At 38.7% G+C, this 24,963-nt stretch overlaps 2 protein-coding genes across 2 annotated transcripts in view; one reads left to right on the top strand and one right to left on the bottom strand.

Moving 5' to 3' along the window:
• Positions 1 to 5,220, bottom strand: part of RAB27B (RAB27B, member RAS oncogene family) — a 137,704-nt gene extending 132,484 nt beyond the window's left edge. The window contains exon 1 of the mRNA XM_025422216.3: positions 5,141 to 5,220. The gene's annotated coding sequence lies outside the window, so the exon portion shown is untranslated. The remainder of the gene's footprint in view (positions 1 to 5,140) is intronic.
• On the top strand, positions 3,927 to 5,387 carry LOC112643435 (uncharacterized). The gene has a single exon (XM_035699216.1). The coding sequence runs from the start codon at positions 3,927 to 3,929 to the stop codon at positions 5,385 to 5,387; it is 1,461 nt and encodes a 486-aa protein (XP_035555109.1).
• Positions 5,388 to 24,963: the final 19,576 nt, after the last annotated feature.

The raw sequence follows: 24,963 nt of genomic DNA on the forward strand, positions 1-24,963 counted from the left end.
AGGAGACCCCCTCACAAATGTACCACAACTACACCTAAGAAGGCTCTTCATTGTGACTTGGTCTTTAGAAGATTCAGGAATGATGCTCTCTCTTTCTGCCGTCTGTGGGAGTGGCTGTCTTTCCTCCCTCGATTGTAGTGGTAGAGAATCACCACAAGACTTTAAGGAAGGAGACACAGGAGAATACAATGAATGGCCCATACTGGTTTATTTGACTAGATAGTCAAAGGAATGAATTCATAAAGTTGCAACGACACTCTTTAAGTCACAATGGAAATTAAATTTGCTCCAGATATTGTCATGGACTCTTTGGATACGTTACTTATTTTCTTCAAAACTCTGTAAAGTTTTATCAAGGGGGTAAAATGCTCAAGATTTCAAGACTTAAGACTGACCTACCACGGATTTAAATTGCAGCATGAAGCCTGCACTCTTTCTGTTAATAATGCTGTCATTACTTGGCTTTTTCCCTCAGATCCCTGAAGATCTGTCACTTTTTCAGGGAGTCTTCCAGACAACCACAACTAAAGAAACCACCAGGTCATTCTTTATCATACTACTCTCTTCTAATTTTCAAATTAGTACCTATTATATATACTCTGGTTTAATTTATAACAAGCTATAATGACTTTAAAAGAATTTAAATAATGGTGTACTTGGTTTATAATATTTGGTTTTTGTTGCCTATTTCCCTCCACAAAAAATGAAGCCCACGAATAGTGGGACCTATCTTATTGACTGGTCTGGCTTTCATACGCAGCAACCAGTGAGGGATTGACAAATATCTAATAAATAAATATAATCCAAGAAAATTTAATGCTGTGTCCATAAAATCTTATAGTGTGATTCCAAAATGCAAACCATAATGATTACATGATATTTTGGGGGATAGCAAAGCTCATTTGCTGCTTAACCATCTATGAAATCATGATTAATATTTATCAACATTTTCCTCGTGTTTAACTTCTAGGGTTTAACTTCTTCCCTATTAAATGAAAGACGTAAGTGGGAGGAAGCAAGAGTGTATGAGTGGTGTGTGTCCCATGTCCACATCAGTTATAATTGCATGAACCAGGAGGGATAATTCACACAATGTTTTGGATAAAACCGCTTATCAACAATCCACGGTACACCTTTCATTTTGCTAATTGGTCTTTTTCACCTAAAGGCTGAATCTCATTTATTTAAAAGCTTTCTGCTGTTCCTACAAACTTATTTCTTTTTAAGTAAAATCAATTGTGGAAACGAAACCTTCGCTCTAAAGAAATCTTATTCCCAAAACGACATGGATAGTAACTTCTCCCTTTTGCCAAACTCCAACAAAACATGAGCACGCTACGAACGCGCTACTGATGTACTCCTGTTCCGTTTCCTTTAATCCTTTCACTTCACAAGAAAAAAATCACAATTAGAGAATTCCAAGGAAAATTTCAAGGAAATTCTCAAGTTACATATAATTCCTATTCACTGTGGCTTGTATATGTGGCCAACAGGTCTGGTCTGTAAACACTCTTGTTAGCATTGTAAACCCCTTTTAGGGCAAATCAAAGACTCTCTGTCATTTTTTTCCATTTGCTTCTTTATCCCTTCAACCAACACTTACTCCGTGCTTCCCACAGGGTTGAGCATTGGAAGTCAGCCCCCAGGTAATTTTTTGCATTTTCTGTGCCTTCTACTAGAAGACATCTTTCCTTACTCAAAGCAGAAAACTAAAACAAACGTAAATTGAAATGACACAAGTTTTGCTGGTGGTCCTCTTCTCCTATTACATTAGCTCCCTCTGGGTGGTTTAATATTATAAAGGTTATCTTTTTTCAACTCTTTCTTAAATGTCTTCCTGAATACCCACTTCACATGAGAATCCCTACTTCAGAAGATATTATATCCTTTAGAGAAAAAAAGCACTGCTGAGGGTGAAATCAGGGTGTAACCAGATTTGCTATTTGCTGAGCCTCTTTTAAATAAAAATTTGTATGCTAAAATTAATCTTTTAGAAATTTCTACCTTATTACTATCCAGTAGATCTAGATAATGTTGATATTCATCTGGATATCCTGGGAAGCCAGACTTTTCAAGGCCTAAGGAGATTATCCTCAGGAATAAAAAAATCACCAGATAATCACTGCTTTCACACTTTAACAAATTAATTTTAGCTTTTGCCTTTTATTCTGCAGCTTAAGCCCAACTGGTTTGCCAGCAACTCTGAACTTCTGCCGAGCATTGTGTCCATCGTCTTCAGTTGGGTCTGGCCAGGGGACTTAATTTCAGGACTTAAATTCAGAAACAAAGTTCATGTACTGCAAAGAGTATCAAATCCTGAATAGGATCTATCTTCCCCAGTTTTTTCTCCCCCATCATCACTGAATTCAATGAATCTTTAGACCCAACATATAATCAAATTATTTTTAGATTATTTATGGTAAGGCATGTATAATGAATATGGCATAAAACTAGAGTTTATGGCTGCAAATCACATGTTGGGCAAGAATTTTGAAAACCAAGTTTTAATTTGAAAGGACTGAGTCATCTTCCCAGACAGAATTACAGAAACTTCTTTTTTTAAGAGAAAAAGGAGAAAATTTATCAACAGAAAACTCAAGGAGTTATGTAGCATATTGTTACACCAACTAAAAATAAACGTAAATATTTTCTTTTGCTTCACAAAATACTTAAAGTCTATTACTACCTCCAGTTTGATTTCCCCAACTTTCTCTAGAAGACATTGTTTTCAAAAAAAGATTTTCCCTGTTTAAGAAATATCATAGCGTAATATTAACATGCTATTTTTACATTATTGTATTCATTTGCATTTATAGATTTTGCAAATTAATTGCTACAACCCTTTGTAATCTGTTACATTAAAAAATATAGGTAGCATATTTATAAACATTCCATCAGAATGTTCAACTATAAAGAAGTATAGAACAATAAAATAAGACTCAATCCTTCCCTCCCTCTCTCATATCCTCTGTACCTCTTTTTTGGTAACTAATGAAGAGTTGTAGGAGAATTATAGGTATATTTTCAAAAGTTTAATACTTAGTTATAAATCTCATTTGTGGTATTTCAGCGTGTCACATGCAAGTACTTGAAAGATATAATTTTTGAACTATTAAATATACTTTAAACTCTTTTAAAAAATGCTTTTTGGGCAGCCCCAGGTGGCTCAGTGGTTTAGCCCCGCCTGCAGCCCAGGCCGTGACCCTGGGGTCCTGGGATCGAGTCCCACCTCGGGCTCCTTGCAGGGAGCCTGCTTCTCCCTCTGCCTGTGTCTCTGCCTCTGTCTCTGTGTCTCTCATGAATAAATAAATAAAATCTTTAAAGAAAATGATTTTCATTAAAGTCACATTTTTCAGGGTTGATGCCTTGCTATGGGTCTCAGTTTGATCATTTTCTTTCCTGAAGTAAAGCTAATGCCACCGTCTATCTTAAAATTTCCCAGGAATTAACCTTGCATAGGACTCAACATTCCATTCATTTAGAGGTGCGGTTACCTATTTCATTTTGGTGTAAGACACCTAAATGCGACTTGGTTTCTGAGGCAGTAATCTAACCTACCAACCTGACAAGGCTTCGAAGTTTTTTCAAAGAGCTTTTAATGCAAGAAACTGGCATCCAGGCCCCACAGAAGCATCAGCAGCGGATGGGTAAAATACTTAATGTCCCATTTTCTCTGTAGAGTGATCTTCACTGGGGTCTCCTGGCAGCAAATACTCCCTCACCGCACGCGACCAGGTTTCTCCTTGAACAGGTCAGGGGCTCCTCGAGACTCGTTTTTTAAAAAAATGTTTCCAAGTGTAATGTACCGACCGTAGTCTTGGGGGGAGCGCGGCCCGCGAGGCGGCCACCGACAGGCGAGAGGCACCGGCTCCTGCGCTGGACACCCGGCCACCCCCGCCCCGAGCGTTGGGGTGCGCGCCCCGTGGATGCCCGGGAGCCCCTGCGCCACCCAGCTCCAGGACCCCGGCCGGGAGCCCACCAGCAGGTGCTCGGGGCCGCCCCGGCGCGCACCTGCACCCCTGCAGGACCCCGCACATCCAGCGCGCCCCGTGCACACCTGTACCCCCGCAGGACCCCGCATATCCAGCGCGCCCCGTGCACACCTGTCTCCCCGCAGGACCCCGCACATCCAGCGCGCCCCGCGGACACCGGTACCCCCACAGGACCCCGCACATCCAGCGCGCCCCTCGCACACCTGCCCTCCGCAGGACCCCGCACATCCAGCGCGCCCCGTGCACACCTGTCTCCCCGCAGGACCCCGCACATCCAGCGCGCCCCGCGGACACCTGTACCCCCACAGGACCCCGCACATCCAGCGCGCCCCATGCACACCTGTCTCCCCGCAGAACCCCGCACATCCAGCACGCCCCTCGCACACCTGTCTCCCCGCAGGACCCCGCACATCCAGCGCGCCCCGTGCACACCTGTCTCCCCGCAGGACCCCGCACATCCAGCGCGCCCCGTGCACACCTGTCTCCCCGCAGAACCCCGCACATCCAGCACGCCCCTCGCACACCTGTCTCCCCGCAGGACCCCGCACATCCAGCGCGCCCCGTGCACACCTGTCTCCCCGCAGGACCCCGCACATCCAGCGCGCCCCGTGCACACCTGTCTCCCCGCAGAACCCCGCACATCCAGCACGCCCCTCGCACACCTGCCCCCCGCAGGACCCCGCACATCCAGCGCGCCCCGTGCACACCTGTCTCCCCGCAGGACCCCGCACATCCAGCGCGCCCCTCGCACACCTGCCCCCCGCAGAACCCCGCACATCCAGCGCGCCCCGTGCACACCTGTCTCCCCGCAGGACCCCGCACATCCAGCGCGCCCCGCGGACACCTGTACCCCCCGCAGGACCCCGCACATCCAGCGCCCCCCGTGCACACCTGCCCCCCGCCCCCCGCGGGACCCCGCACACCGGCCCCCCGCGGGACCCCGCACACCTGCCCCCCCCCCGCCAGGGCCGCCTGCGGACTGGGCTGCGGGGTCCTCCGCGGGGCAACCACCCGCCCGCCGAGCGCACCTGCGGCGCCGCGGTCCCGCCCGCCCCTGAGGGCTCCGAGGACCCAGCCGAGGACCCAGCGGAGGACCCAGCGGGCGGCCGAGCACCGCGCCACGTCAAGGGCAAACAGCCAGCACATACCTCGCGGGGCGGGAGGACGGAGCGGCTCGGCCCGCGGCTCCCGGGGACTGCGGCGCTCGCGGCCTCGGCCTCGCCGGGCGGGCCTGCCTCTTGGTGGCCGCGCGGTCCTAGCGCCGCCTTCCCGCCCGAGGCCGCGCCCCCCGCCCCCCCCCTCCTGCGCCCCCGCCTCCCACGCCACGCGGGGGCTCCCACATCTCCCGACCCCGCGGCCCACCCGGGAAGGACCAGGGCCGATCCCGCCCGCTGATCGGATGGTGCTCCTGAGGATGTCAAAGCCGGAAGGCTGCTCCCGGGGAACCTGGGGGGCACATCTGCTGTCTCGACTCTATCTGTTCATTTTGCTTCTCTGCCCACGTGTGAAATGTAAAGGACACAAGAAGAGAGAAGCAGGGGATTTTTTTTTTCCTAAAGTTTGGTGTCTCTCTTACCATTTGCACAGACTGTTTGTAAAGGCCCAAACACTCCACGGTTGATAGCATCTTGAGTTTGGAGACCTAAACTAAGATAAATGCAAAAAATAAAAATTAAAAAAAAAATGAAGACTTCCAGAAGCTTGTTCTCGGAGACGCAAAGTGTGTAAGTGCCCCTCCGTATAAATACTGGCCTCTTTCTCTTTGTAGCCCCGATCTGCAACAAATTCATGCTTTTTTATGTAGTTGCTAACTGCCCCCTGCAACATAATATCTATGATGTCTATTCTGATGAAGTAGCCCTGGAGATCTCTCAGCACATAGTAGGCCCTCAGCAAATCTTAGTGGGAACAATAAACTGGACAGTATGCTGAGAAATTATACTACAGAAAGCAGGCACAGAAGTCAAGCCCTTAACTGATTAAATTCAACTAGCACATCCGCTGAGTAGCAATCATTTAAGGTCTGTGTTTACTTTTAAGAAGATTATAATTTAAAGGAAGAGAAAAGACACTAATATGTGTGTATATCAAACAGTTATGTATATACATACTAGTTGCCATAAGAGAATGAATAATATTAAGTCAGCATGTGCTGTAACCGATAAGGATTTCTGTATTTTGCTATCATGTATATGGTACTGAGCCAGGGAATTGGGGCTGAGAAATCCCCCCACTTCCCCAAGTACACAGTTATAGTTTGGTTGGTTTTAGGCAGGTTGGTTTCAGAATGGTTAACTAGTAAGATTTGGTAGCAGGGTGAATACTGGTACTAATGCTAGTGAAGAGCAGAAGGGCAGGCAGGTGGTTTCTCAGGCTTGGGATGAAAGGTTCACATTGGCAGGGAGTCAGCAGGAGGGTCCAGCATCCACCAAAAGATAGCTGCCTCCTGGAGCAGCAAGGGGGCTACTCTTACTTAGTGACCCAGGTCATTAGACCATATTGGTGAGTTAAGGCATCTAGGAGCAAGGTACCATGTACTGATAAGGCTGAGGCTCAGAGACTCAGGTGTCAAGAGGAGAGAGGGAGAGAAGATCAAAGATGAAGATAAGACTGTCCCCAAGAATCACTCAAGGCAAGATTTTCACGTAGGAAAAGTACAGACCCAAGAGGTTCAGGGTCAGACTGAGAACATCAACAAGGGGATGCTGATGCTTCGTAAGGTCTAAGGACCCAGAGAGTCAAGTTAAGCCAGAGTAATTTTGTCTTAATGAAAAAAAGATTGCTTTGCTGTGTCCACAAATTGTGACTCACCTAGACATTTCATTTCTTCCACTTCTCAATTCAGCATGTTGTCTGAAATGAGGTTCTATTTTCAAAAGAGAAAGATGAGTAGCAGCAAAGGTGCTAATGCACCCTCCCGAAAAGCTGGAAAGTAGGCTAGATGCATAGAGTAGACATAGCAGATGAGTGGCTGTGGCTGGTATGAGAGGAAGAGAATGGCCTTCCATTACAGATGTCTTTGTAGCCACTGATTTTTATGGATGTTGGAAAGCCTCCTGGGGTAAAATGCACTGTCCATGGCTGGGCCTCAGATATACCCTGACATGTCATCTGTGCCACAATACAGGTGGAGGGAGGAAGCTCATGGGTAGTGAGAGACACATCACAATAGATAGATTAGATAGATAGATAGATAGATAGATAGATAGATAGATAGATAGATAGATAGATAGATAGAGATATCAAAAAGACTCAACACAAAAGCAATCTTAATCTAGTGGACATAAAGGAAAACAGAAAGTGTATCTCTTCTCAATGTAGAGAATATAGAACACTTATTATATCTTCAAATATAGAACATTTATTAAAATTGATCATGCACCAGGTTATAAAGCAAGTTGCAAAAACTTCTAAAGAATCAGTATCACACAGGGGCACCCAGGTGGCTCAGTTAGTCAAGCATCAGACTCTTGGTTTTGGCTTAGGCCCTGATCTCAAGGTCCTGAGATCCAGCCCAATGTCAAGCTCTGTTCTCAGCATGGAGTCTGCTTGAGAGTCTCTCTCCCTCTCCTTCTGCCCCTCATGTTCTTTCTCTAAAAAATAAATCTTTAAAAAAAATGCTAAAAAGTAGTAAAAAAAGAATCAGTACTACACAGGCCATATTCTTTGATCAGAATGCAGTGGTTTATGTCAGTTACAAAATAAGTAAAACATTCAGATACAGAATGGACAAATAAAACCACACTTTTAAATAATTCATGGGTCAAAGACAAAATGAATGCAGAAATTTAAAAATAATTAGAGATGTATAATCATTAAAATACTACATATGAGGGGCGTCCCTGGGGGGCTCAGCAGTTTAGCGCCTGCCTTTGGCCCAGGGCATGATCCTGGAGTCCCGGGATCAAGTCCCAGATCGGGCTCCCTGAATGGAGTCTGCTTCTCCCTCTGCCTGTGTCTCTGCTTCTCTCTCTTTCTGTATCTCTCATGAATAAATAAATAAAAATCTTTTTTAAAAAAAATACTACATATAAGAGACTATGAAAGGATATTTAAATATAAGGTCTTAAATCAGCAGATAAAAAGCAAGAAAATTAAGGTAAGAGGTAATAAATCCTAGAGAATACAACAATGAAATAGAAAACAAACCTATACTAGAGAGAAATATAAAACATCAAGAATCAACAAAGCCAAAAGGGCATTTTTGAAAGTGTTAATGAAATAGATAAATATTTATCTATTTCATTAATAAATATTTGGCTAGAGTTGTTAAAAATAAAAGAGGAAAGGCACAAAACTCATTTAGAAATGCTTCTTAAAAGTGTTTTAATTTCTGAAAAAGTTAAACATACACCTATCACATAACCCAGCCATTTCACCCTCAGGTAGCTGTCTAAAAAAGATGACAACTGTACAAGGTTTATATCAATTCTCAGAGAGCTTTAGTTGTACTAATGGAAAATGGGAAGCAACTCAAATGGCCATCAAGAGATGAATGGTTGAATCATGGCATATCTGTACAGCAAGATGCCACTCCACGATAATAAGGAATTAACTATTGCTACATGCAACAACATGTATGAATCTCAAAAGAATTATGCTGATTTGTCAAAAGCCAGATGAGGGTACATATTATGAATTCATTTATATAAACTACTGAACGATGTGAATTAGTCTATGGGAGAGCCATCAGACACTGGTATGGAACTCACCAGGGGCAGCAGACATGAGGGTAAGGAAAGCAGGATGGAAAATAGGAAGGTCTTGGACTAGACCTAAGAAATATAGCATGGCTGACACAGTTTTCTGGACCCATGAGGGGAGCCCTGCATCTTGAAGTCAAGTTCCTCCATTAGGGGGAGGTTCCTGCCATATGTGGTCCCTGGGTAGGAGTGGCCTGTGGAAGCGTGGCCTGGGCCCAAAATGCAGTGATGGATTTCAGAGCACGGTAGTCAGGACTATTAGTCAACTACTCTCCCAGCGCTAGAAGATCTGAGAAGTGCATTGCCCTGGCTGCCCCTCACCAAATTAGACACCTCAAATGTGTACAATCATATGTCACATGTGCCTCAATAAAATTAGAAAAACAAGAAAGACACAGTGACAGACAAACAGAGGTTAAATATAGCAAGAGAACACCATGAACAACTTTATGCCCATAGATTTGGAAACTTGGAAATGGATGAATTCCTAGGAAAATTTAATCTACTAAAACTGATTCAAAAGAAACCAAATGTCTAATTAATCCCAGCATTATGAAAGAAATTAAGAGAACAAGCACCCTACAATCAAGTGATCCTATTCGTGGGATGATACCCAAGAGACATGTATAAGAATGCTCATGGCAGCAATGTTGGTGTAAGAAAAACTTGAAACATTTAAACAGTCATGAAAAGGAGACTAGATAAACCAGCTGTGCTCTGTTTCCACAACAAATACTATACAGCATTAAAAATGTATAATTGTAAACTATCACAACCAAATTTTAGAACATGGTATTAACTAAAAAAGTAAATCCCAAAAAACTAAACATGATGCATAAAGGTTTTCTAGAGATTAAAAATAGCAGGATTGAACTATACTGTTGAATCATACCCGCAAATGTGACAAAACCACCTATTTTAAATAATAAGGAACTCATAATAAGGCTAGTGATCATTTCTAAGGTGGGGGGTGAAACACGACATGCCTTCTATTGGTAATGACCTAATTCTTGCATTTATGGGCAGCTGTTATATTATTATGCTTTTTTCCTTAATATGTATGTTCTACTAATCTCTTGTATGTGGCAAATAATACATCTCTTCTTAAAAGCAAAATAAAAGAAAGAAAAATCCTATTCCACACAGAGAAAACAAACTGTGCAGATATCAGGGCAGCAAGTTGGGAAAATAACATGGAATGAATGAGAAACAGGACAGCTACTGAGGCCAGATAGATGAGCGTGGTAGTGGGGGAGAAGCGTCGTTCGGGGCCACCTATGTAGTACCTGTAGGGTCCTATCCTGGTCGACATCATCTCACCTTGTTGAGAAGATGGTCTTTGCAAACGGGCCTTGCTTCTCATAGCAAGTGTTGATTCATCATTTTATGACTGCAGGTTTCCAAACAAGCATAAACAAGAAAGGCCTTTTAGATTATGCACAATCAATTCAGAATTCATCTATCAGTGGAATCTTCCAATTCCTCCTGAAGACCTGCTACATTTTTAGTTTGGAAACATGATTTAGTAGACCATGTCAGTTTCTTATTTCTTTTCACTTCAAAATATCATATAAAAATACTTTTCCCCCTGGTTACAAAAAGAAGTAATATATAATTATTATAGAAAATGTGGAAATACAGGTAAGCACTAAATAGATTATAAAATTCACTATGATGCCAGGACTCAAGATTATGCCCTGTTTATTTTTTTTATAAATTTATTTTTTATTGGTGTTCAATTTGCCAACATATAGAATAACACCCAGTGCTCATCCCCTCAAGTGCCCCCCTCAGTGCCCGTCACCCAGTCACCCCCACCCCCCACCCTCCTCCCCTTCCACCACCCTAGTTCATTTCCCAGAGTTAGGAGTCTCTCATATTCTGTCTCCCTTTCTGATATTTCCCACTCATTTTTTCTCCTTTCCTCTTTATTCCCTTTCACTATTTTTTATATTCCCCAAATGAATGAGACCATATAATGTTTCTCCTTCTCCCATTGACTTACTTCACTCAGCATAATACCCTCCAGTTCCATCCACGTCGAAGCAAATGGTGGGTATTTGTCATTTCTAATGGCTGAGGAATATTCCATTGTATAGTTAGACCACATCTTTATCCATTCATCTTTCGATGGACACCGAGGCTCCCTCCATAGTTTGTATGCCCTGTTTAAAGACTAGTGTACATACACATACACACATTGTATTTCACAAACTAGGAAATGTAGCTATCATTTTAAAGCCCGTCGTTTCTCGTATTGCTCTTGTTAATAGTAATAACAAAAGTCAATTACTTTTGTTAATAATGTCATATTGCCTCTAACTCATTATGTAGTATTCAAATATAGGGGTAAACAAACTATGACCTATATGGCAAATCCAGCCTGCCTCACCTGTTTTTATAAATAAAGTTTTATTGGAACACTGTCACGCTCATGGGTTTGCAATCTGTGGCTACAACAACAGAGTTGAGTAGTTGCGGCAGAGACTGTACCATAGAACTATCTGGCCCTTTGCAGAGAAGGTGCCAACTCTTGCATAAAGACACACCTTTAATAGCCATAGACCATTCCGTTTTATGGATGGATCATAAATTAACTAATTTTTCTTTTGTACACATTTGGACTACTTTCAATTTTTTTCCTCTGCTGATTACCTGGACTTACAAATCTTTTTAGACATTCTAAAAATTAAATCACTGGATAAAAGCACATGTTCTATATAAGGCTTTTGAAGATACAGCCAAATTTTCTTCCAGAGCATTGCACCAACTAACATCACTACTGCTCACAGAGGAATTTCTGGAAAGTATATTTACCCCCACTGCATAAGCATTCTCACCACCTACTTTTGATCATTTACCCTGGTGACTATTAAGGATCTCTTGGCCATAATATGAGTGCCTTGTTTTCAATCTATCTTTCTTGACCTCCCCCAGGCTCTATTTTCTCTCAGCATTTACTTTCAATCTCTTCTCTCATCTTCCTAATATCCAACCATTGAGCACCTTCATTTTGGCATATTTTACTTCTGTTCTGGAATGCTGATGCAGTCTCTTTACTAGTCTACCCCTTAGAGTTACAGTTTCCTCTATTTTTTCAAATATATACTCCTGCTAAATTAAGTTTCCTTTTTAAAGTTCTAATAATATTAATTTCCTGCTCAAAAATTTGCAATGAGATTACATCACTTACAGAATAAAGTTAAAATTCCTTTCATTGGTAATGAATTCTCTTCAAATTGGCCCCAACTCACCGTTCAGACCTTAATTCCTCTTAATTAGTTTGTCAAACTGTGAGCTTAAAACAATTGAACAATTCCCTACTCTCTACTTGTGGATTTTTAAACCCTCATATGTTTTTGGTCAGTTCTTCATATATAATATGTGTGTTTATCATTGACCCTAATGCTCTCTACCGAACCCAACAAATTATACTCCTTCTTCAAAGCCTAGGTTTAATGTAGTTTTTCTTATGAAGTTTTTGCTTCATTCCATCAGCCAAAAAATATATCCTCCCCCTATGAACTCTCCATGGTATTTATATTTTTATCTGTACCTATCCTATAACATTTGCTTTATACACAATGACCTCTGAGAGTATTTTGCTATTTGTTGTACACTAAACTGCTGCATGCCTGTGCCTGTTTTTTTTTTTTCTTTGAATTCTCATTGTGCTGTGGCTTCCACAAGATAGAGATGCTATCATTGAGTGAATGACTGAATGAATGGACTGATCATTTATTTAATGGAGGATAGACCTGAAATAGTCCAATACTGTATGAGTCATCCAGCACTGGGATAAAAACAAGAGAATTATGGATTCAGGCCTTCTAATGATGTTGCATAATCTATTACAATCACACTACTGCTATTTATTCACCTAAGAACAGGACTTGTTGGACACAAGATACATAGCTCATCACGCATCAAGATAGAATACTAATACACCCAGCCAACTGGGGATGGATCTGTTTTTTTCTAATTCGATTTCACAAGGGGAGGGTAGTTACTGCTGATCCATTTCACTGAATAGGTGGTGTAGTGTGTGGTTCTTACCAACTCGAGAAGCAAGTGAGGACTTATTCTATTCTGGTTCATTACATTAGACACAAACTAGATGGTGATTTTGTTTCATCATCTCTCTTTGGTGTTAAAGATTTGTTTACTCATGAAATTCCGGATGACAGAGGCACAAGGAAAGTACACTACTCATAATTAATATTATCTATAGAGTGTGAGTACATCAGATGACAAAGAAGCATTTATTATTGCAGGAAATTTTTTTAAAAAGTCCCCCAGCATGGGGTATAACCGTGTGGTCCTTCACTGTCCAGGTATACATAACCTCGGGAAAATTATTTCACTTCTCCAAGCTTCTTTTTCCTATCAGTCAAGGGGCTCAACTAGGTGATACCAAAGCCCCTTTCCACCTCTGAGCATCTGGAGCCCACGTTACCATGTGCAGAGCACCCCAGACACTCTGGACCTGCCATGGAAAAGCCCACATTGTGTTGTGAGACCGCCCCTGGGAAGATCTGTGTTACAAGACCTCCCTGGACATCTCCCTCCTTACCCAAAACTGAACTCACACTGCATAAAATATATGTATTTTCTCTTTAGACTTGGCTAGGAGTCTGGCACTTCCAGTGATGCAGATGGACTGTCCTGGTCAAGGGCACGAATTAATGGATTTATGCTCTCCTTGTTTTGATGACTCTATCAGCCACAGTCATGTGTTTTGTAAGAGTTTTTGCTTAGTCTTTCTTTTCACATTTATGTTTACAGTAGTGCAATTTCAGCAACATTTATGAGAACATGATTGAGTCATCTCCTCTTTAGTAGTTATCAGATGAGGACACAACTTTTTACAAATATCTGTTCTCTCGAGTTTGCTTTAGCTTATTTCCCTCATACTTCCAAAAATCCCAACTGTGCTACCAAGGTCAGCTTTCTACCATACTTCCCTGCTCAAAAATTTGAGTGATTAAATTCTAATAATGACATGCCAGAACTTAAAAGGATCATAGAAACAATTTAGTCCAATCTCCTCATTTTACAGTTATTAAAATTGAAGAGCATGGAGATATAATAGTTTAAGGTCACTGTATTAGCCTGGATTTCCTAGAAAACAGAGCCGAAGGCAAGGCTTAAATAATACTGCTTTCTTGGAGGGAAAACGTAGGCTGTAAGAACTAGGGAAAAGGTAGGTAAGGCAAGGATAAGCAGAAAGCAAATGTACAATGATGTACCATTCTGCTGACCACTGATTCATTCCCAAGCTCAAAGAGACAAAGCTGGTTTCTCTGCAGATATGAGTCTAGCAAGACAGCTCCAGGAATCTGTACCAAGCCTCGAAACAGTTTGTCAGAGACACAGAGAAGAGAGAATTTACTTACTGGACCCTTCGCATTCTGCTATCACTCTTCAAAGTTTACCTGATGGGAAGCTAACTCCCCCACATGCCCAGGTCATGCTACCTGGCCACTTGGGCATCTCCTGGGAAGTCAAATCCCATGGCCTGCAACATGTTGCCCAAAGCGTCGATAAGAGTCAAGGGACTCTGGGTGAGGTGCCAGTAAGCTTCAGGGGGCAGAAACGAACCCAAACGGAGTTGGTTTCTGCTGCAATTGTCAAAGCAGAACAAGTGGCTCAGTATTTTGAAGACAGGTAAACCTGGGAGAAAAACTAAAGGTAGGTCCAATATTGTCACATAGTTTCATAGCAGCTAAATCATGACTACAAGAGGATATCCTTACACTAAATTAAACACTCAAATTTCTCAGTGTTTCCTCCAAGATTCTCCATAACATAAATTTACCTTATTTATTCAGCATGCTGCCAACTAACCCCCTTTATGAGAATTAATATCATCTGCATCTAAACAACTCAACTATTGGGATTGAGAACCGAGAACACTTGTGTCAACATGACTTGACTGTGTTTTCCAGGAAATTCTTGCCCAGATAGATAGGAGTGTAAACCAATTTAAAAAAAAAAAAATGTTTGTTTTAGAAAATTCTTACAAACCCATTTATCTGCTCATCTGGGCAAACAGCTTGCCTATCAAACAATAGTTTGCTTATCGACATTATTTTCAAGAACTTTCAAGGTTGTGCCCATCAGTCTTAGACTTTTATTTCACAGACTTTGCCCAACTCCAATCATTTACTTTGAAAGATTTGCCTTAAATTCATGAGCCTAAGTCTCTGTATTTTGAAATAAGTATTTGATTGACTTTGTTACCCCCAAAAACTCCACCAGGAGATAGGCAATTAATTAATTTCATTACATAATTTAGGTAAAAATGATCAATTAACTCACACAAATAAGGTAATCAATGTCTGACTCCCCAAAATAAAATCAGAAAAGACCCCCACACTGAAAGAATAAGATCAATTATCTATTTAATTTAAAATATTCAAAATTCTACCATAAAAGAAAATATATCTATTTAAAATTCTAGGGATCCCTGGGTGGCGCAGCGGTTTGGCGCCTGCCTTTGGCCCAGGGCGCAATCCTGGAGACCCAGGATCGAATCCCACATCGGACTCCCGGTGCATGGAGCCTGCTTCTCCCTCTGCCTGTGTCTCTGCTTCTCTCTCTCTCTCTGTGACTATCATAAATAAATAAATAAATAAATAAATAAATAAATAAATAAATAAATAAAAATTAAAAAAATAAAATAAAAATAAATAAAATTCTATGAATATCACCCAAATTCATTGTGCATAGCCCTCATTTCATCATATAAATTCATATTTTTACACTACATTCCTGTTTGTAAAATAGTGTAAAATTTTTCCTCAAAAGTGGATTGAATTTGGTTGCCAGCTAATTTGATGGGAGTGTTTGGCTTGAAATTACCTTATCATAGCTGCAGATAAATTTAGCACAGATCTTTCCATGAGTGATTTAATAACTGCAGAAGTATTGGAAGCATCTTTTTTTTTTTTTTTTGGAAGCATCTTCTTTGACACACCTTCAGCCACGCCTCCTAAAGAATCAGACTATACTATGAAAAAACATCTTTTTTCCAGCAACACTCTTCTGACTCTGAGAGGCACACATATTAACATGACACCAAAACAGCCTTGAAGAACATGGTTTTGAAATAGCTAACTAAGGTGTGAATAGTGATGGGTGGGTCAGGGATACTGCACCAGAAGGCAGTATGGTTCCTTAGTTAGATCTCTCTTTTTCAGGTTCCATTCACTGTTATTTTGAGAAAAGTTTAGAATAATTTTGCACCAATAGTAACAAGATTTGTTACAGCTGTTTCTTATTTATATTTTTTTAAATCATGCAACTTAGCAGCATGCTAAACATAAAACAGACGGACCTGGTGTAAATGCAGCATTGATGCCCACAGTCGTGGAAGAGAACTACAGGCTGGTCTAAGAGGGATGAATGAGCTCATGGAGAGGGAGCTCCCTCTAAGAGGGGGAAGTGGAGCTCATGGAGAACTTGGCTTGAATTGTGTCTACTGTCAAGTCAGTGTTAAGTGTGGAAGGCCCTGAAGTCCAAGTCACATGGAATGGCTAAGTAAAGGGAGGAATATGGGCATTCTGTGCAATTCAGAAGCTATCTAAGTAAGACCATAAACCTATAACCAGTGAAAAAAAACATATTCTTTAAGATGGAGGAAGGTGGTCAAAAGGTACAAACTTCTGTTATGAGTAAGTGCTAGGGCTGAGGTGCATGGATGGCTCAGATGGTTAGGTGTCTGCCTTTGGCTCAGGTCATGATCTCAGGGTCCTGGGATTGAGCCCTACCTTGGACTCTGTGCTCAGCAGGGAGTCTGCTTCTCTCTCTCTGCCTCTGCCCCTCCATTCCCCCAACTTGTAGGCTCTGGTCTGCTCACTCTCCTTCAAATAAGTAAATAAAACCTTTAAAAAAAATAAGTGCTCAGGCTATGATGTACATGATGACAATCACTAGAGCTGCTGTATAACATACAGGAAGGCTGTTAAGAGGGTAAATCCTAAGAGTTCTCATCACAATGGAAGACTTTTTTCCTTTATTCTTCTCTTTTATTTTTACTGTACCTATATAAGAAGATGGATGTTAGTTGAACTTATTATGATAATCATTTCACAATATATGTAAATCAAACCATCATGTTGTAAAATGCCTTAAATTTATACAGTGATGTATGTCAATTATTTCTCAATAAAACTGGAAAAAATACTCAGCCATATGGACAAATCCCTACAAGGGATTACAATGTAATGAAAATACTTATTTTGTTAAGGTGGTAAAACTGTGAATTACAAAATAATTTTTTCTAATATCACCACTACTTGATAATTAAATAAGATAATTTGAAAAAAAACAAAAAAAGCCATTCATAATAGCAACAATACCATATTAAATGCCAACATATAAACCCAACTAGAAATGAACAAAAAACTACAGAACTGCATGAAGAAAACTATAGATCTTTACTAAAGAACACAAAGGAAGAGTTGGTTAAGACAGAAAGAGAGAGAGCTTAAGTACCTGTATTGAAAGAAGTTAATATTGTAGTCTCACTAAATTCATCTATAAAGGTAATGCTAATGAATATCACCAAAAGAATTTTTATAAGAATTAACAACCTGATTTGGAAAAAGAATAATTAGCTTTCGCTGCCCTGTTAGCTATCAAAGTACACCATCAAACTAGATTAACTTTGAAAATTGTGGCATTGGTGCAGAAACCTACACATTTCACAGTGAACAGTTAAGTATGAGACAGAGACATGCATATATGAAAATGTAGTATATGACAAAGATAAAGTTTAAAATCAGTAGGGAAGGGATGCCTGGGTGGCTCAGCAGTTGAGCCTTTTTCTTTCACTCAGGTTGTGATCCTGGAGACCTGGGATCGAGTCCTGCGTCGGGCTCCCTGCGTGGAGCCTGCTTTTCCCTCTGCCTGTGTCTCTGCCTCTCTCTCTCTCCATGTCTCTCAGGAATAAATAAATAAAATCTTTAAAAATTAAAATAAAATAAAATAAAATAAAATAAAATAAAATAAAATAAAATAAAATAAAATAAAATAAAATAAAATCAGTAGGGAAATGACAGACTACTCCACAAATAGTCTTGACACAACTGGCTATCCATTTGGAGAAAAGATGTCAGATACCTTTCCATCATTCCATACCTAAAAGTAAATCCAAATGGATTGAGTAATTATAATTCTTAAAATGAATTTTAAAAGAAACCATAATAGAATATTTTTATAATCTAAAGAGTTTTTCCAAGCTACACACTTAACCTGGAAGTCATTAAGTGATACATAAAATTATTTAAATATATAAAAATGTAAACTAAATATCAGAATAAAGATTAACATCTACAACTAATAGGGAACAATATCAAATTAAAGAAAGTAAAAATAAGCCATCTAAGAGAAAAATGGCCAGGTTAGATGAGCAGCAAATTTCCAAAGGAGATATACAAATAAGATAAATACAAAGATTTTCAACTTCATTACAAATCCAGGACATTCTAACTGAAATGAATTTTGTCCATCACACTGTCAAAAGTTAAAAAGATTGATCCCATACATAAGTGACAAAAGGGTAGGGAAATTCACTTACGGCCGTACTTTATTTGTGTTATTATATACTGCTAAATCATATTAAAGGGCAAGTTGATGTTATTGATTAAGGAACAACACATAAAATATAACTTAATTACATTTTCATACTATTACTTGTATGCAAATATGTGTGTGAACCATGATTAGGGATGGAAAGATGCCTCGTCATTTATGTGATTACCTTCGGACATAGAATAACATTGGAGGAGGGGAGAGGTAGGGGCAATGAACTGCCTTATTTTCTCTATTTTGAGAAACTTTTACTGGACTCTCTTAGTCACATCCTACTTTTCTAATGTATTTTTAATTTTTTACTGAACATAACGTGTGTTTCGCACCTGCGTGAATACACGCACATGCACACTCCCCCACCGAAGTGCACCTGTGTATGTAGCTTGATGAATTTCCACAAGCTGAGGTAGTAGCAGCAGTCAGATCATACCACGGGACGCTCCCACATCTCAGGAGCTTTCTTGTGTTTCCTTCCAAATAAGAAATATCATCTCCCTTGGAAGGTAATCGTTATTCTAACATCTGATAACTAATGCAATGTTTACCTATTTTGCTTTATGTAAAAGAAATCCCAAGCTCAGTAATTTTTCTGTGACTTCTTTGTTCAACATTATGGTTTAGAGCCATCTTTATTACAGTGTCAGATTTTTCATTCTCAATATTCTCCACTGACATAACTAACCTTCCAGAATGTATTTTTTTCAATCTACCATTGATGGCTACTTGGGTAGTGACTCAGTTTAGGAGCAACATAATCAGTGCTGCACTGAACATTCCTCGAAGTGTCTTTTGCTGAATGACCATAAGAACACGTTTCTGTTGGGTATATACCAGAGGTAGAACTGCTGGCCATCGGCTTTGCACCCGTGATTCTTTGGGTAGATGTTGCCAAGCCGTTTTCCAAAGTGGTTTTATCGATTTCTACTACCACCTGCGGTGTATGCAAGTTCACATTATCTACATCCTTGCCAAAACTTGGTATTATCAGTCTTTTTCACTTGCTCATTCTGATGGTTTTTTAGGGTTTAATTTGTACTTTGTCAAAAATAACTTAATAAGTTGAGCACCTTTTCATAGATTTAATCGCCATTTAGATACCCTTTCGTGAAGTGTCTATTCGTTTGCCTCTTTTTCTACTGAGTTATTTATTTATATTTGTGCAATAAATATTATTATATTTATGTATATTTTTATATTTATATTTGTGCATAAATATATATTTATTTATATTTGTGCATTTGTAAGAAGTGTCTGTTCTCATTCTGTGGTTGCATTTTAACTTTTTTAAGATATTCTTTTGAAGAATATCTTGTATTTTAATATAATCCAATTTATCACTTTTATGGCTAATTTTTTCAGTGTCCTAATTAAGAACTACCTACTCCAGAGCGACACAGGTATTTTGTGATGTTTTATCTTACTTGTCTGATTTTTTTAAAGCAATAAAAATATAAAGGATTAGTAAAATCTTTTTTACTAATAACACCTAAAAATTAAAGCACTAACCATCAATAGAATTTCGCAGTGAAAGTCAGTATTTTCATTGCAATAATCTTGCTGGGAGGGAATGTATCAGTTGCATTTGGCATTTTAAAATTTAATTCCACTTTAACATTTGTAAATGAAATGCATTGCCACTTGACTATAAAACTGTTGACTGTAGTAAATAGCCATATGTAGAAGGCATAGGTGAATTCACTGAAAAAATAATACCTTAGGGTATCTTCAGATTGATATTCATTATCCTGACAACTAGGGAGACAGACTCTTCACCATGTAGCATATGAAAAAGGAGTCAAAAACACAATGTGACTTCACTGTTAAATTGAAAATAGTTATTGGATTTAGCTAGCATAAACTCATTATCTTATTTTAAGCACTTCCTTATGTCTTCTTATAAATTTCCTCTTTCTCATTTTCTTGGATTAACAGAAGAAATTTGATTAAAGATGGACTTTACTGAAAGAAATCAAGGTTTTCTCTTATTCTTCTGTTTCTTTTCTTTCTAAATGCTGAATTTTTTAGAGCTTCACATATTTATAGAGCTCAAAGAGATTTTAAAGTTTTATCCTATCCATCCTTCAAAAACATCCAAGCCATATGAGAAGTGGTCCTGATCATGTGACAATTTGCCAAGACTTCAGTTATAGGGAACTAATCATCTGGTTCTGTTTTTTCACTTGAACTAATAAAATATGAAGACTATAAACACTACTTAAAACTAACTGAGATAAATTAGAAAAAGTTTTGTTCAATGTCAGGTTTTTTAAAATAATTCCTTTTACTACTCCAAATTATTAAATGATTATTATAAAGTATATAGGAGTAAATGTGTTTAGTATCTTAATGAAGAAGATGGATTCTATTATTCTCCTAACAGCTTAGAAAGAAATGATATTGATTTGCTTGATGTTTCATGTATGTTATCCCTTGTATCCTTTTTCAAAAAAAAATCCACTTTTCATCATTTAAATCTGAAATTCACCATTTGTGTTGTCATTGAAATGGTTCCCAACTGTTCTTCATGACATTAGCCACCTTTTCAATCTACTCCATTTCAAGTTTATCTTTTCAATTTACCCACTTTTTACTTTGCTTCCCTTTGCTCATTGCCCTTCAATGGTTCCCCATTATTGAGGGAATAAAACTCAAAATGTTTAAATTGAGTCTTTTTAAAACTGGCCTGAAACTACCTTCCCAAGCAGTATTCATGACATCCCCTTATACAAACCCTGATGGCTACATCTCTGGTCTTCAAGTGTCAAAAACACATGTACATATCCTCACTCTGCATCTATAATCAAATAATTTTCTCTCTTTCTGGAATGTTCTTCTATCTTTCTTCTCTACCTCTTTCAAAGTTAACATCAGGTCTTCCACTTTCTATGACATTTTACTAATTACTTTTCTCCATGAATAAGAGCTTCTATGGAATATGTTGGTTTTGTCATGCACTGAGGACTATTACTGTCTGTCCATCCATCCTTCCATCCATTCATGCATCCATTTATTTAATGAACATGTGTTAAGAATCTATACTAAACATTACTCTAGGCAATTAATGAGCAAATTCCCTGCTCTTGTGAAGTTTATTTCTATTCTAGAGAGACAAAGTTAATAAATGTGTGTGTTTCTGATGATAAGCACTATGAAAAATAAAGCAGAGTAAAAGCATAGGTAAAAGTGATAGTGTTGGTATACATATTTCCAGTGAGAGAGAATATCATATATGCAAATCTCCAGCAAGATATCCTGTTGACTAAGAATCCTACAGAATTATTTCATTAAAATATGTATCTACCAGATTTCTATAAGATCTTGTAATAGATCTAGTAGAATTTTATCTGAGAGGAGCTCACAGACCTGGGATGTTACAACACTGGATCATAGGGTCTCCCGGGATTGCTATAAAGGTAGTCTTAACCTATAGGGATTTAGTTTTGGGCAAATGGGCAAATTCTTGTCTTCCTCTGAATACCATTTATGAGAAATCTATGTCAGTTCTAGAGTCTGTGATGATCCAAATGCATGAAGTTTCCTACCTTCAGGTAAAGGCCAGATAACAATACCTAAATATACTTTGGCCATTGCTCTTAAATAAGAATAAGTGGAGGGTAACACATTTTGAACATTATTTGTCTGAAACTTCCTTCTTGTTGTGGTGAAAAGAACCAAGGTGCTCTCTGGCCAGTAGGTGAAAGAATCCTATTTTGGCAGATACTAAAATCCCAATGAATTAATATGTGACTGTTAGTGAATAAATAAGATATTCCATCATCCTTATAGTGATTTAATATTGGAAAGAAATTAATATTTGCAAAGAGGTTCAGCCTAATTTATGATTAGGAAAATAAGCACGGAAGCTAAGGCATGGAGCTAATCAATGCCATGGTTTCAAGCTAGTCTTGTAGCTTATATTAGTTCTAAATTCAGTATTTCTTATTTGGCCCTAGTACAAAGGTGCTAAAATGAGAAATATTTACTTTTATATTCAAAATCAGCCAGTCTTTTATTTTTCTAGTATAAAATGTTTTGCAGGTCTTTATTTCAAGTAAGTCTAAAATAACTTAACCTTTGAAAATAATTCTCTGTATAATACTTCATGAAACTTGAGACCACTTTCTATTGGATCAAGATGTTTAAAAACTAACAGTTTCCAAAATTACATCATTAGAAGTCATTGAGATGAGAGTCTGAAGCAATTTGAGAGAATTTTCTGAAATCAGAGACATTTTTTTGGTATCTCCTATATTTCTTCTGGTTTCTTTCATTTTAATATTGAGTCACCAGGCTTGCTCACATCCGGAATTAATTTCTTTTCATCTCTCTTCCCTGTTGAAGTTATCTGTATAATTGTTAGTACGTCATTTCTCCATCTTCATTTCTCAGATGACTAAACTGAGGGTGAATGACTTGGTTTGGGACCAAGTTGTTAGCCTGGGTATACTTTGAGCTCTCAGCTGGAAAAGTACTACCGATGTAAGATGCTGTAATTACAATTTATAGCCCCTGATTCTTCAGCACGTTGCTTAGCTACTAACTCACCTTGTACTCTGATCTATACTTCCCTTCTTAAGCTATTTCTCTTCTTACAAAAACTATGAATACACTCTACAGTTACTCGTCTTCTGGATGTATGAAAATGAATAATTTTGATCACAACTTTCTTTCCTAAGAAGGTGAAGATTCCATGAAGAAAAGTGTCAAATCATTTTAAGAACCCCTCATTTTCAAAACTACGTGTCTGCTGCACCTTTAATCTTTGTGCAGTGCTATAAAATGTTCCCTATAAAATGATACATGTACAGGCTTAGGCTCATTCTTGTATGTAAAACTTTGAATGATTATAAATGTTTTTAGAACATGCCCATAATGCATTGACCATCTGTCTTCTAGATTGCATTTTTTAGTAACTGACTCATAAGAAGAAATTCTTCTCAAATTCAGGAATATGTGTAAATAACATTTGATAATATTTTTATTCCTGAAAAGTGTTAAATATAAAATATGTTATGGTCTTTTCTATTTTCATTGATAGTCTGAATGATTAATATCAAAAATAAGAGAATTTTATGTAATCAACTTTGTGTTGAATAGAAAACAGACAAGCCCTGTCATTTGAAAAAAGAACTATAATCTAAATGGGGAAATAAGATTTAAAGATATTCTGTAAAAATGTATGCCACTATATTATTAAGTGAATAATAGAATGATTCAGATTCTCAGTGGTGTGGAGCAATCAAGATCAGGAATGGATTGTATGAGGTCAGGCTAATCTGGCAAGGCTTCAGAATGTAGGGAAATATAAAAGTTGATGCGAAGGAGACATAAGATAAGGAATGGCAGGAAGTAATGACAGTAGAAAGCCAATTTTTACACAGCAGAACAATACAGAAATAAATCAAGAATGGTAAAGAGATAAGCTATGTCAATTGAAGGTTGTACACCAGGATGATAAATGAGATGAGGTCAACTAATGGAGAAGATTAGCTATCAGGAAAATGAAAGAATTTGGATTTAATTAATTAAAAAGGTAAAGGTCCCAGTAAACTAATAGGAAAATGTAGGCATTATGACATTGCAAAAAGTAGACATTATTTTTGCATGGGCATTTTAAGTGGCATCTAGGATGGAGTAATGGAAAATGTTTTCTATTCATCTTAGTGAGCTGTAGATATGGAAGGCTTTTATGATACAATGAGCACAAAATACAGGCTTCGGCATCTTATAAGGCAGCATTACAAATAAACACAAAAGTACTACCAAACAATTTAAGAAAAGAGAATGAATTGAATTCTTACACTTTAATTAAATTTACTATACTTTGCCTACATTCATTAGTGTTTTGGGGGGGTGTTGTTTTTTTAAACATTCATTAGTTTTACGATAATACTTGGAGAGTTTTCTGCAGTTATGTGCATCCAGTTGTCCAATGAAGAATAAACAATTAGAAATGCAAAACTTGAAATTTTTGATTGATAGTCATAAAGATGAGTTACTGGCCACTATCTGGTTTAATATTATGGCATTGATTGTTGCCCTTTACCAAAGACTACATCTACTGTCTTGTATGCCCCAACTTCCCATGTAATTAGGTTAGGATTATGTAACTAGCTCTAGCCAATGGCTTGTAAAAAGTGATGTATTAATGTATGCTACCCCTAGGCCAAGACAGTTAAGACTACTGTCTTAACTACTTATGTTCTTCCTTTCCCCTTGCTATGGCAACCTTAGACGTCACATGCTGATGGGGCATAACAAGATGAAGAAAGAGTGGATCTCCAAATTAGGAGATGGAAGAAAGCCCCTCAAAAACTTCATAAGAAGTAAGCTCTTCTGCTAAACCAAGAGTTTGCACACTATGACCCATTGGTCAAATCTGGCCTGCATCCCCTGCTTTTATATATCTTGCAAGCTGATAAAGTTTTTGTTTTTTTGTTCTTTTTTACATTTTGAAATGGCTGGGTTAAAAAAGAGCAAAAGAAGAATAATATATTGTGATATATGAAATTCAACTTCAATGTTCATAACATTTTATTGGCCCACAGATGCTCTCATTTGTTTGTATATTGGGTATGGCTGCTTTTGTGCTAAACCAGGAGTTGAGCATTTGTGACAGAGACCATAAACTCCAAAATATTTACTATCTGGCTCTTTATCAACAGCTTTTG

Source organism: Canis lupus, chromosome 1 (assembly GCF_003254725.2).
Source record: "Canis lupus dingo isolate Sandy chromosome 1, ASM325472v2, whole genome shotgun sequence".
NCBI lineage: Eukaryota > Metazoa > Chordata > Mammalia > Carnivora > Canidae > Canis > Canis lupus.